At 37.7% G+C, this 12935-nt stretch overlaps 2 protein-coding genes across 2 annotated transcripts in view; both read left to right on the top strand.

The window, feature by feature from the left end:
- Window positions 1–2149, top strand: part of slc35f1 (solute carrier family 35 member F1) — a 50515-nt gene extending 48366 nt beyond the window's left edge. Inside the window, exon 8 of the mRNA XM_056765325.1 lies at window positions 1013–2149. Coding sequence (XP_056621303.1) covers window positions 1013–1237 — 225 coding nt within the window. The 3' untranslated portion in view covers window positions 1238–2149. The remainder of the gene's footprint in view (window positions 1–1012) is intronic.
- Window positions 2150–2755: 606 nt separating this feature from the next.
- Window positions 2756–12005, top strand: si:dkeyp-114g9.1 (uncharacterized protein LOC555399 homolog). Its single transcript, XM_056765022.1, has 8 exons — window positions 2756–3133; window positions 4202–4487; window positions 4651–4773; window positions 6213–6470; window positions 6674–6765; window positions 7562–7743; window positions 9844–10013; window positions 11623–12005. Exons 1-8 carry the CDS (start codon window positions 2891–2893, stop codon window positions 11793–11795), a joined length of 1527 nt encoding a protein of 508 aa, XP_056621000.1. The 5' UTR covers window positions 2756–2890; the 3' UTR covers window positions 11796–12005.
- The last annotated feature ends 930 nt before the right edge of the window (window positions 12006–12935 follow it).

Raw genomic sequence — 12935 nt, 5'->3', positions numbered from 1 at the left:
GTGCGAAATAATGCAAGTTAGGATAGGTTGCGGTTAAATGTTAAAAAAATGTTGATTTCATTAACTGAAAAACACTGATTTACCTTTAACTGTTATGCATAATACTTAAGAGAATTACATAGTTGCGTAAAGCTACGTACAGAAATGTTTATAAGCAATAAACCTGCTAGGGGGCATCAGATATAATAACTTTCTGACTCTCTTGTCACTGTATTTTAATGCAAAATGTTGCGTTCTGGTCAAGGGGTATTTGGCTTGAAAAAATCATAAAAAGGGGTACTTATGCAAAAAATGTTTGAGAACCACTACCATAAGAGAACCATTTTTGGTTCCACAAAGAACCATCGAGGTTTTTTAAAGAATCATCTCTTTGTCCATCTCTTTCATAATCTGACAAACTTTTTTCGCTATCAAGAAACCTTTATACAAGAACTTTTCTGTTTCGCAAAGGAAATCTTTATGGAACCATTTAGACACAAAAGGTTCTTCTGTGGCATGGAAGAACCTTTTGAAGCACCTTTATTTTTAAGAGTTTACGACACAATACAATGCTTGTTCTTACGGGATTGTTGCGCCACGCCGCATCCTTGTGCGGACAACATTTTAAATTATAATGGTATCTAATGTGTTTCTAACGTCTTTTGACATGTCGCATCGCGCCGGTAGCGTCCAGTGTAAACTGTATAAAGTAAAGAAATATAGCCTTGGAATATTTTTAAATCCTCTTCTGAATACTCTACTCTTCTGAATACTCTACTCGTCTGCTAAATGACTAAATGTAAATGTGAATAAACAATCCATGCAAAGTGAGTTAACCCAAGTGATTGTTTGGATATTCCTTTAAAATATTTTTTTCAATTAAGTGTTGTAATATTTACCAAGGCTTCGTTATTTTAAATATATTATATTATATACTGTATACAGGCATTCTTTATAAAATAAATCGTTCACACTTTTAACTTTTATATCATCAAGTTGACCCTTTATATTTATGTGTTTCATCTGTTTTCAGTTTTCAGGGCTTTACTTGCTGTCGTTCCTCATCATTATGCTGGGACTGGTCCTCTACTCCTCTTCCTCTACCTACGTGGCACAGGATCCTCGCGTTTACAAACAGTTCCGCAACACAGGAAATGCTATTACAGACACGCCCAACGTGGGCCCACACGAGCCTTCAGTGACCTATACGAGCCTCCGTCAGGAAATGGAGGAGGAGCCTCGTATACGGGTAGCCTGAAGGGGCGGGTCTTCTTTAAATCAATCATCCACTGCCCGGCCCACAGTCTGTTGAAAATAATAATGATCACTGAATGATGTAATCAACCACGTAGCAAATGAGTACACTGTGATCATGAACTGTGAATACTGTAGGTAGCGGTGACTTCTGTATATCTGAGTTATCAGATCCATCATGTATAGAGATATCACCACCCCAAGAACAATCGATGTGTTTAGAAGAATTTGTGCTGACTGTTTGTCCAAGTACTCAATTGTGAATGTTTTATTTTCTTACTCGAGCGCAAAGGGTTCATTGTAATTGACGTGGTTTGCATTATTACTGTTTCATAAAAAATGTGTGTCTAGGAGTTTTAAATGACGACAACGTTCCTGGAAAACGGCATTCTGAGATTTAAAATGCTGATTTGAGCCAGTGCCTTGCATATGTAATATTATTGTGGGTTACATCGATCATGACCTCTAAAATAATGCCATCAGTATTTGACAACTTGTCATGACTGTATTTGTATATGCTAAAAATGAAAAATAATTCCATCTGTCCGAAATACAAAAAGAGGAAAAAATATTTCTACCCTTTAAATGTAATTTCATGTTCATTTTTATATATTTGGCATATTGTTTGATTGAATCCTGCCAAGATTGGATATCTTCATTTGGCTTGAGTTAAAGCAATCGATTGTTAACTTGTAAGAATTTTAAGGCACTTGTTCTTTTGTTTTACTGTATAAAACCGATCAGTTTTAATTTGGGTTTTATTTGGATTAAATCCAGAATACATGTGTAAAGTTTTTCTGAACAGATATCTGAATATTGTTTGCTTTATTATTATCATTTTGTATGTTTTGGTTGTCATTTTAATATTGGAGATTCTAAATGTGTCTGACTTGCTTAAAATAAAAAATATTTGTCTTAAACTTGAAAAACATGAATTCCCCAAAAATGTATTAATCACACCTAATAATACAACTATTGGAGATTGTTATTGTGCAAATTGTGCAGTTAGCCTATATTTCTTGTAAATTTAAACTTCTGTATTTTAACTAGATACAATGGTTTAGCCCATTTAGTTAATAGCTAAATATTTAATGATAACAATCAACTCAGTTGAAGAATAATTTAAGAACAAACGATTTATAAATTAAGCAGTCCCTAGTATTTTGAATATACAATATTTTATCAAAAATTTCCAAACATTATCTGGTAAAAAGCAACATAATTATTAAAGATATTAAAAGACAGAACATAAAATAAAGTTACATTGCAAAAAATAATCGGTGATTGTTGGCGGGAAACAAACAGGTCGAGCGTTCGGCTCATGAATATTTATTAATTAACGTCGTTCTTAACAAATTAAATTCTCGCTTCTTTCTCCGTTGCTTCAGATAGGTTGCCAAGCAACGCATCCATGATACACAGTCGATCTAATGCGATTAATTACCGCGAGAGTCGTACCAAAGCAGTGCGTTTGAATCGCTCTCGCGGTTCTTTGATGTCACCCGACGACCAATCTGCGCAATGCCGCAAGACTTCGAACACGCCTTTTCATTAGCGATTCAGAACCCTTTGGCCTCTCAGGTGGTTTCTTCCTAACCTTTCACCTCTTTAATACCCGAGAGGTGGCTGGCAGCGAGGCGGTGACACTTGCACAGGTATGGCAGACCTCAACACGACCTGGGAGCGGGAGTTGGTGGAACAATTCTCCGGCCTGACTGCTGCCACCGACGTTTCTTTTGAAAGCAGCGACCACAACACGGGTTTATTACATTTAAGCGACGAGGTTCTGGTTCTTATATTGAGATATTTGGAGCCGATGTCGCTGCTCAGGCTCGGCAGCACCTGCAGCATATTGTTCCGAGTTTGTTCCTGCAACTCCCTGTGGACCCTACACTTCCAGGTAAATTAAGCTGCATCTAAGTGTTACTTAATGGCCTATATTTCTCTTAAATAAAAATGGATTAATACATTTTTGCATTGATACACGTAAAAGTACAATCTTGCCTCACATTTTTATTTTGTTAGTTTTTTTAATGCGTTTTGCATTCATTTTAATGATCTAAATCAAGATTTGTGTTATTTCTTTAAAACTGTCAATTTAAATTCGTCCATACATTAACAGAAAGTAGGATGAAGTTCGAACATACATTATTATTACGTAGGCTAGGCTATATAAGGGAGTGTTAGAAATTTAAATGCACAGTATTTAGCAAATTCAATGAGTAAAAAATGTCTATAGGACTGTAATTGGGCCATTTTACAAAAACATTTTTACAGGAGCGCACTGCGTCATTTATGCGTTGCGTCGCCAAACTTTGTCACCCCCTAAAGGCTGGGTTATACTCTACGCGTTCGGTGGTTCGCTTGGGAGCGCGCGCCAAATATGACGTCACAGCGGTGTTAGCAGAAGTTCGCTTTGGGTGAACGCGCGCTCATTTCGCGTGGTGGCGTGCACAACATTTTTTTGTGACTCGAGCGAACAGTTAACAAGAAAGCTTTGAAGAGATTTTGGTAACAGTTACGCCTTTTCTATATGATCAATTATGTCTGTTTTATATTGTATTCAGAATAAAACAATATTTATCAACATTGCTCTTTTGAACTGTTCTTATATCTTCTCGTTTTATATAATGTAAAGACATCCAATGAGGTAATCTAAGCACGTTTAGCAGTCCCTAACCAACAATATGTAGAAATGTGTCTGCATTATGCACAGAAATGAAAGAGTGAACAAAAAGTTTGATGTAAAAATTTATTAAATCCACAAACAATAGTTCGAATTGCATTTCCTCGTCCATCACACGCATCTGCTTCACAAGAGCGATGTATTCTACATCTCCACTTTTTGTGGCATTCCATCTCCATTTTCGCCCTTTTTTTGATGGTAGCAACAACACAAAATCTACGTTTCCTTGTCGAGCAGCTGCTCGCGAGATGCCATCTTGAATGATCTGATATATCTCCGCAGGATTCGTTTGGGGTCCGCCTGTCACATACCGACGCCAGGTGTCCCGTGACCTCCAAAACCGCCTTCCGCTTGGTTTTTATGTGGAGGTCTCTCTTCAGAAACATCCACTGTAACCGCGCGCTTCAGGAGAAACTCTTTGTGGAGATCCCGCTCGCGCCTCATCGCTACTGGATCCAGTGGCTCGTGCTGGAGGAGAGCGTTCCCCTGCCCTCCGTGACGCTTCCCTGCGAGGATGTGGAGAATCTGTGGGGCATCACCAGAGATCTCTTCCAGGACAAGATTCAAGGTGCAAAATTGTGATTGTGATGATTTTTTTTTACAGTATTATGGTTCTTAATGGTAGGCTACCGGTAATGGAAACTATTCAACTTTGTTGTTTTTATTTAACAGGGCAAAATGTATAAATTCTAACTAAGTCTGAATGGATTCCTTTTGCTTTCTTTATACAGAGAAAACTGAAGATTGCGAGACCCTGAAGTTTGAATGGAGGGAACTCTATCATCTTACGTTGAAGCACCACAGCAGCTTGACGCTGGTCTTCCAACATGTTCTCAACCAACACCAGAACAATGGTGAGAAATTGAATCAAACTTCACATAGTTGTTGAACAAATAAGAATTTCCATGTAGGGCCCACAATGATATTCATTTTTATAGCACAATGTATTATAAATGTAGGACATCTCATCTAGCCCTAATCCTTGGAAGTGTTGATGGATTGAATGCGGTCGATAAGAGTTCCCTCTCTCGCCTTTTCAGCGATGCACTTTACACTCTGTAAAAGGGCACTCAAAGGACTATACACTATTGGTTGCTTTCAACATTATTTGTATTTTTTTTGTCCCAACCAAAGGACATCATGATGTCTGGAAATGATGCTTAGTCTGGCTGACCTTTCAGATGTCTTTTCTGTGTGCTTTTCTTGTTGCCCTCCAATGGTAATGGAGTGTTTGAAGAGAAGTGTTTTAATTCACTGTTTTGAGCTGTTGAGTCACATCAAAGTTCAGTGATGGACCGGTGGTTAAAGAGGATTAATATAAAATTACATTTTCTATATTGCTTGGCCTGATATTTTTGTGATGCTCCGCTAAAACTCAGTTTATTTATGGAGCGTTGTTTTTTAAACAAGTGTTCACCAAAGTGCTGTTCAAGCAAAATTAAGAAGAGAGTATAACATGGAACAAACAGAAAACATTTTATAATAGTAGACTATAAAAGTTTAATTGGTATTGTGTGTTTTATCTGTATTAAAAGTAGGCCTGTTCAACAATAAATCACGATTTATCGTATCCAGAATAAAAGTTTGCGTTTACATAATAAAATGCGTGTCTGTAAACTGTGCATCTTAATTTTGTATTTATAAACGCATACATTTATATATTTAAGATAAAAATAAATAAATATTTATCAATTTAAAGGATGTATAAATGCAAATCATTTTCGAAATGTATATGTTTATGTAAGCGTGTTAATAAATATCCAAAAAACAAACTTTTAATCTGGATGTGATTAATCGTTGAACAGCCCTAATTAAAAAAGCCAATTGATGAAAATAAACAAATATATATCATCAATTGTTTTATTTCTACAGTGGGTTTACGGAAAATTCTTAAATGCATAAACAAACTAGCGGTTTCTCTTTAGCTAACCATTTGTTGCACATCTTACAAGATCACAAGTTTTACACAAACACAAAAAAAGTGATTTATTGAAAGAAAATATAAATTATGCTTATAGAAAAATATACAAACAAAACGCACAATGTTTAAAATAAAATTTTGATATAGATATATCTTTACTAGATTTGTTTCTTAAATAGTGTGTGTTTGATTGATAAATGATAAAAAAATGAGGGTTCGGCACACCAAATACGCTTTATTTGACCTGATTGCATGTTAATGCGAACTTGTGAAAGTGCGCTTTATTGTCATGACAAATCGTACATTTGTTTTGCCAGAGTATTTGCAGATGTGGTGCGTACAAATATAAACTTTCTATCTCCTTGTCTGTAGACCACTCAGAGCTGGAGTCCATGTACCATCAGTACATCCAGTGCAGGTTCCAGTGGCTCTTCACTTACTGGCTATTTCGTCAGCCGGCGCCGTACAACAAGCAGCTGCGATCCATCTTCCTGCAGTGGAAGAAACACAGCAAGAGCAAGGTGGCCACCTGGGGAGAGACTCTTTGTGATGTGAGGTATCTGGCCTCCCTCCATCCCATCACTAGCGATTACTGGAGGGGCAGACTGGCCCGAGGAGATGAGAGTTTGGGTAGGACATGATGTTGGAAGAACCTTAATTGTGTAATCTTGCAGTCGCTACAGTGGTCTTTTTTTATTTAGTAAGTATGCTACAATGTTCTCTCCTGAGGAACCTGTACTGGCAGGTCGAATGGGAACAGAATCTGTCGATCAAATATTACCGCTCTTGGAATATCTTCTCATGTTCTGCCTGTGCTTCTTTCTTTCCATCAGGGATTCAGACCGTTGAAAACTACTTCTCCATGTGCAAGTCTCTAGTGGCCTGGATCTTGGGACGTGACTGGGGCCGACTGAAGCGAAGAAAGGTGCGGAATTAATAGGCAATAATATTGCAATCTAAAGCAGATGTGACTTCGAAAATAATTAAATTTTTCTCACAGATAAATCTTGAGTCCCTGGTGGGGATTGTTGCAAGTTTTAATAAATTTGTCACGTTTCTTACGCCGAATAACTTGTGAGTGTTCCCTGCTCCGTCCTGACGTTCATCTCTCTTCTGAGTTGTGTGGATGTGTTCTTGAATACTGCCGAAGTGTTGTGAATCCTCATTTCATTAGCCGGTGCAAACGATTTCACAGGTCACAGCTTGAGCAGACGCTCTTATCTAATGGCTGTCTGAATGGATTACAGATGTATCTGTGCATGTCCCACTCAATTACACTCCATGTATGCGCACGCAGACTCTCCCAAGATTCTGCACTGTTTTACCCCAAAAGTTAGCATCCAAGGACAAAGATCAGGTCCAGCCAAAGTTTATTTGTTTCATTTTTACAGATGGCACTGTTAAAAAAAAAAACTTTATATGCTGGGTTAGATATGTTTTGCTAAGGGTTTTTTTGCTGGTCCTTAGCTGGTCTAAGATGGTCATGCGCTGTTTCTTCACTAGCTCAAACCAGCACGTGACCATCGCAAACCAGCATCAAGAAGTACCTAACCAAGCATATGCATAACAACATATCTAATCAATTTTAATGCGACTACACTTCTATTGATGTACCTGCCTGTTCCCGGATGTGCACGTGCTTGATGGGAACAAAGGCTGACGAAATGTTCAGTGTCCTTAATTCGCATGTGAAAATGAAGCTTATAATGTGTTGTTGACAGATTTATGAAGACACGCTGGAGGGTGTGTATCTTCTGCTGAGGCGAGAGATGCAGGAGAAGGTCATCGAACACGAGCGCTTCTGGCAGGTGGCCAAAGTCCAGATGACCCGCGTTTGCACGCTGGAGGAGACGGCGGTGAATTACGTCAACTGGAAGATGATCGAGACGCTCCCGTACTACAAGTGAGTTCTGCCTGATTTTCTGTTCTTTATCCCTGAGAAAACAGTACAGGGATTGGGATGTTGAAGCAGGGATGCACAGAAAGCTAGGGATTTACCAAAAGCCTCTTGTTTTATTTTTAGGTGTTCTCCGTTTGAAGGCAATATAAATGTTCCTGTAGCTTTATTTGGGTAGGGCACTGCATTAGCACCACAAAGGTAACGGGTTTGATTCTCGGGGAACACAAACTGATCAAATAAATCCGACATAGTTACTTGACTATAATAGCGCAAAACCTTGCAGTTTGTAAGAGTAAAGTGTTATTTTTGCTGGTTTCCTCTTATTGTCTGTCAGATTACTGCTTTTTGTGGAACTTGATGCTGTGTCATTTGAATGGCAATCGCTTTGGTTAAAAACAAGTGAGGAAAAGCTTGAGCTTTACGAGTGCTTGGCTTTCACACTTGGCTTTGAAGCTGAGAGAACGTGCGGGGTGGAGATGCGGGTACCGCTGGCAGCTTCAAACAAATAGCCTGCAGTAACTGATGGGGTGAGCACCGCAGCCCTCGATGGGATCTTTGAAGTGTTGGTGACTGATCTCAAAAGTCATGGACTGAACTCTCATCTGAAGTCAGCCAGAATCGAGTCTATCTGGTGTACACTTAGAACAGTAGTGTGCAGTGATAAGTGGGATGTTTCACCAAGGGGTTGTTTTGCTCAGAAAGTGATTGGAAGCTTTCAAGCACACGTTTGGCGAAAGGAATAAGGGAAGCAAGATTTTGGCTTAATTTATTATTTTAGCAATGCATCATATCAACTTGATAAGTAATCAGTGTCAGTATTTATGAAGCAATCAAGACCAAAGCAACCATTATAATGATGGAGCCCTGAACGCAAAGGAGATTATTTTCAATCATTGAGATATGTTAAGTATTAAAGGGATAGTTCAGCCAAAATCTCAATTTTGACGTTTATTTACTCACCCTCAGGTCATCCCAGATGTAGGTGACATTTATTTTTTCTTGAGTAGAACCATAAAGAAGATTGTTTGGTATATCCACAGCCCTCTCTGCTTCATATAATGGGAGTCTATGGGGTCCACCTGTCTTAAGAGTTCCTAAAGCATATAATTCCTAAAAGCGTTTCCTGGCGACATGTTGAAGTTTCGTTAAGTGAATTGTTTGATAAAACTGAACATCATTTTTGATAATATTAGCCATAATGTGCAGCCTCTCCACACTATTGCCATCTTCTTGTAGTATTTGGTGGCGGCTGGCATACCAGCATCTGTTACGTTTAGCGCCACCTGCAGTAAGGGAGTGTTGAGGCTGTACAGTATGGCTAATATTATTAAAAATGACGTTCAAATTTATGAAAATATCGAGTGAGTCACTTCACGAAACGTCAACATGTTGCCAGGAGACGCTTTTTGGAATTAGGGCTTTCGAAAGGAATAGTTCACTTCATTTAGTCGTTGAGTATTTGTCATTTGGCCATAAACAAGACTTTCCGATAATCCACTAATGACTTTCCATGATTTTGGAAGTGTTATTTAGCGCTTCTAACTATTGTCACTAGAAGTCAGTGAGTGCGTTTACATGCAGAGTCTTACTCGGGTTATGCTTAATAATCTGATAACAAGCAAGGTCATGTAAATGAATAATAGTAATAGTAAAATAAGGCATAAAAGTCTGCTCTTGAATCATGTTCTTGATATAGAAACGTCAAAGTGAAAACTATCGTTGCATATGCAGGTACATGTGAAGAGATATAAAAATACAGCATCAGACTGTTTTCCCGCTGCATTTTTAATTGCTAAACAGACTATTGGCGATGATGTCACTGCAGGCGAGAAACCCGGCAAGTCTCAAACTTCCAGGTTTATTGCCGGTTTATTACAATGCATGTACATTTTTGATTGATATCCATTTTTTTTTTGCATTTAAACGCACTCATTGCAGAAAGAACGATGCAGGTTGTTTGGAAATGTCCAAAAGCTGTTAATGACACTGTCTGCTTTTAAATTGTCATCGCGGGTTCTTTTTTCCCAAGCTAAAGGAAGAGCATAATTTGACTAGTCGATTCCCTTCAGCTCATGCAAATATTGTGTTTGTTTTTTCTTCAAGGCTGTATCTGATCTCGGGTAACTCGGTGTACCTGAATCACGTGCAAGGTTTCTTGCGTAGAAAGAGGCTGATTCGCGACTGGATTTACCTGGAAGAGAACACCTGGGCCCGACAGCTGCTCCCCGAGCATCTCTACACACTGCTGGAGTTTGACACAAAGATCTCTCAAGGTTTGTTCAGTTAGGGATTGGTTGTGATCTGTCGGACTCATTAGATGGATGGAGTATAAATTATTTTCTCTTCTCCGTTTAAAACTAAGCATAGCTGTTGGTTTTGTTTTCTTGCAAAGCCCTTAAGTCTTATTTTGCTGTCCTTTGTGTATTACTGTATGCATTAGATCAGCTCATTAACTTTTAACATCAGATGGGGGTTTCATATCAAACCTACTTGTTTTTGGTATATTCAGCACAAATGTGGCGTTGTTAATCTTCAGTCCCCTGTTTCCTAGCAGAGCAGTCTACAGCCCATAAAACATTTGAATTGTGTTCTCTCTCCCGAGCTCAAAATAAGGCCTTGAGCCAAGTAGAACGTTAATGAAATGTTAGACACTATATTTAATATAATGGGAAGTAAAACAAGGCTGTTAGGTTTGGATTTATAGGCCATTTAGCATTAGTATTTCGTATCGAACAGAACGAATAACACTTGAAATGCATTCAGCTTGTGTTTTACAAATGCAGATTTGGCGGTGATCTCTGAAGTTCATTCAGAATGAGGTCAGTAAGGTAGTTGAACCGTATTAGAACGCAGCGCTGGGTAATTTAGCTCTTTCTGTCTGAAAGCCATCCATCATACGAATGACGATGTGAAGTTTTCGATGAGGATTTATGAGGAGGTTGTTCCATCTGGCTCTGACCCGCCGGGGATGGAATGATGGTCAGTTTATTTGCGGGCTTAGACTTCAGGCAGTTTGTCTTGTTTACCGTCTGGAAAATATGGGGTTAGTTTTGGTTTCACTCATTCAGATCTGCTGTTTCAGGGATTTTTCAGCTCTTGTCTATTTGGTGATAAACGTTGTTTCTCAGTCGATTAAAACACTAGGCAGACTCAAAACAAATCGTGTGTATAACTGTTTGTTTTTTTTCATATACAGCCGCGGAAAAAATGTAGACCATTTTTCTGATTTTAAAAGTAATATTTAGTAGTTTTGTGTTAAGGTAAAAGTATCATTTTTGTGAATACGAAAATTTGTACTAATATTAATATATTATATAATACTAATATAATCTTATTTGTACATGTATTTAGCAAAAGTTCAAAATGTTTTCATGCGTCTTGTCATGCTGTCAGTCTTTCACACTGCTGTCGATGACTTTGTTGAATTTCATCAAAATCAAATTGAATACAAACTCTGGACTAGAATGGCCACAATTCATCTAGAAATGTTGATTTGAACCGAAAATTTGTCTCTTTAATTTTTCCCGTGGCATTAGTGTATAGTCTAAAACGATAACATTTATGCTGTAAATATAAATCATTTTTAAAATGCACTGTATAGTTTGTTTACAAGATTTGCACGATGTTTTGATTGGTTGGATAGTTCTTGAATATTGTACTTGTTCATTTTATGCCTTAGGGCATCAATGTTCTTGTCTCTTTACAAGTTTTGATTGTGATCTTAAGGTTATGTGTGGAGAAATCAAACTTTGACACATTTTTTTGGCACATTTCCTGTTTATTGTGTGTAGGGGACCATTTGCAGTCTCTAATGCATTGTGTAAGTTGCATTCACAAAGGTGACAAATGTTTGAAAGTATTCATATCTTTGTGTCTGTACAGAGAGTTTGCACGGGGACTCACCGACGGCCCAGCTGAGTCGACTCATGTGGCTGTACCTGAACTCAGGTCAGGAGATCTATCTGCAGGCGGTGAAGGGAATGGTTCTGGAGTGTGCTCATGCCAGCCTAAGCCATCTCGGCACACTCGCAGCTTTTGAACTTCTTGTGGCATAGCATCATTTAATCGCCTACAATTTTATTGACTTTTATATGATGATTTTTATTTTTTTAGTGCTTCCCTTTTGTGGGGTGTTTTTAACAAGATTTTACACAATTTTTACATTTTTTAAATTCTCCTTGTATTGAGAATTGGTAATTATGTGCTGATTTAAGTGCAATAATGAAGAGATGCTTAAATCTTGCTGTTATGAAATGTCAGTTTTAGCTCAAATGATCATTGGTCTCTTTTTTTTATTGAAACAATCAAATTGTATTGTACTTGAGCTGATCTGTGTATCATGATATATTGCAAGGTTGCTGATTTACTATTAAAGCACCTTCACACTATACTAAAGTCTGTTTGTTTTTTTTCAAGTGTGAAAGCTGACTTTTAACTTGCATTCTTTGAGACTATTTTAAGTTTTTAACGGGCATTAAAACTGCTCTTTTTTTTTCCAACAAACTGCTTTGTTGCATACTGTATCCATCATTCTCAAGGACAAATATCTAAAGCTATTTGCATGGTCAACTTTCAAAAATTAAGTCAGATTTAGATTTTTGATAGTTTAATACCATAGTCTGTGCTTTATTTATTAACAAAAAGATTAAACAAACAAATGTAGAAAAATACTTTATTTGACCTTTGTACAAATGAAAAAGCATTTTACAAAATGGAAAAATATTTAATACCTTTGAGAATTTGTACATAAATAGAACTTTGGCATTTGTAAAATCTAGCTGGAAAATGAAAAGCTTAAAAACTTCCAAAGACAGATGACAAATGTATACATACTCCAAAGCCAACCAGTGGCTTTCAGTCCACAGTAAGTCGGTCATGTCAATCAATGCACTTTCCTATTTTAAAACGTTTCAAATGCAAACATCCACATCACCACATGCTATCAAATACACTAGTGTGTAATGCACAATGATGGGTCCTACACACGTTCTCTGTCAGATTATTAGCAGCTCACTGCCTGAGAATAAATATGCATTGCTTGAGAATATGGCTTAGCCTAACTGCACCTTCACGAAATAAAATCCTGTGACACTTCTGTCTGACAGTTTTTGAAATGTCCATAAGAACCTTTCACACTGTGGATCTGCTGCATAGATTCATAAAGGCACAGATTATTACAATATCTGTGAAAGTGT

The sequence above is a fragment of the Triplophysa dalaica genome, chromosome 13 (assembly GCF_015846415.1).
Source record: "Triplophysa dalaica isolate WHDGS20190420 chromosome 13, ASM1584641v1, whole genome shotgun sequence".
Taxonomy (NCBI): Eukaryota; Metazoa; Chordata; class Actinopteri; order Cypriniformes; family Nemacheilidae; genus Triplophysa; species Triplophysa dalaica.
The sequence above is the reverse complement of the archived record's forward strand: the minus strand, read 5'-3'. Positions and strand labels throughout refer to the sequence as shown.

Bases quoted from the DNA above. Each gene is read 5' to 3' on its own strand.
- si:dkeyp-114g9.1 (XM_056765022.1), top strand. From the start codon at position 2,891: ATGGCAGACCTCAACACGACCTGGGAGCGGGAGTTGGTGGAACAATTC. The intron at 3,134-4,201 runs GTAAATTAAGCT...ATATCTCCGCAG, and splicing joins TGTGGACCCTACACTTCCAG to GATTCGTTTGGGGTCCGCCT. The intron at 6,766-7,561 runs GTGCGGAATTAA...TGTTGTTGACAG, and splicing joins GCCGACTGAAGCGAAGAAAG to ATTTATGAAGACACGCTGGA.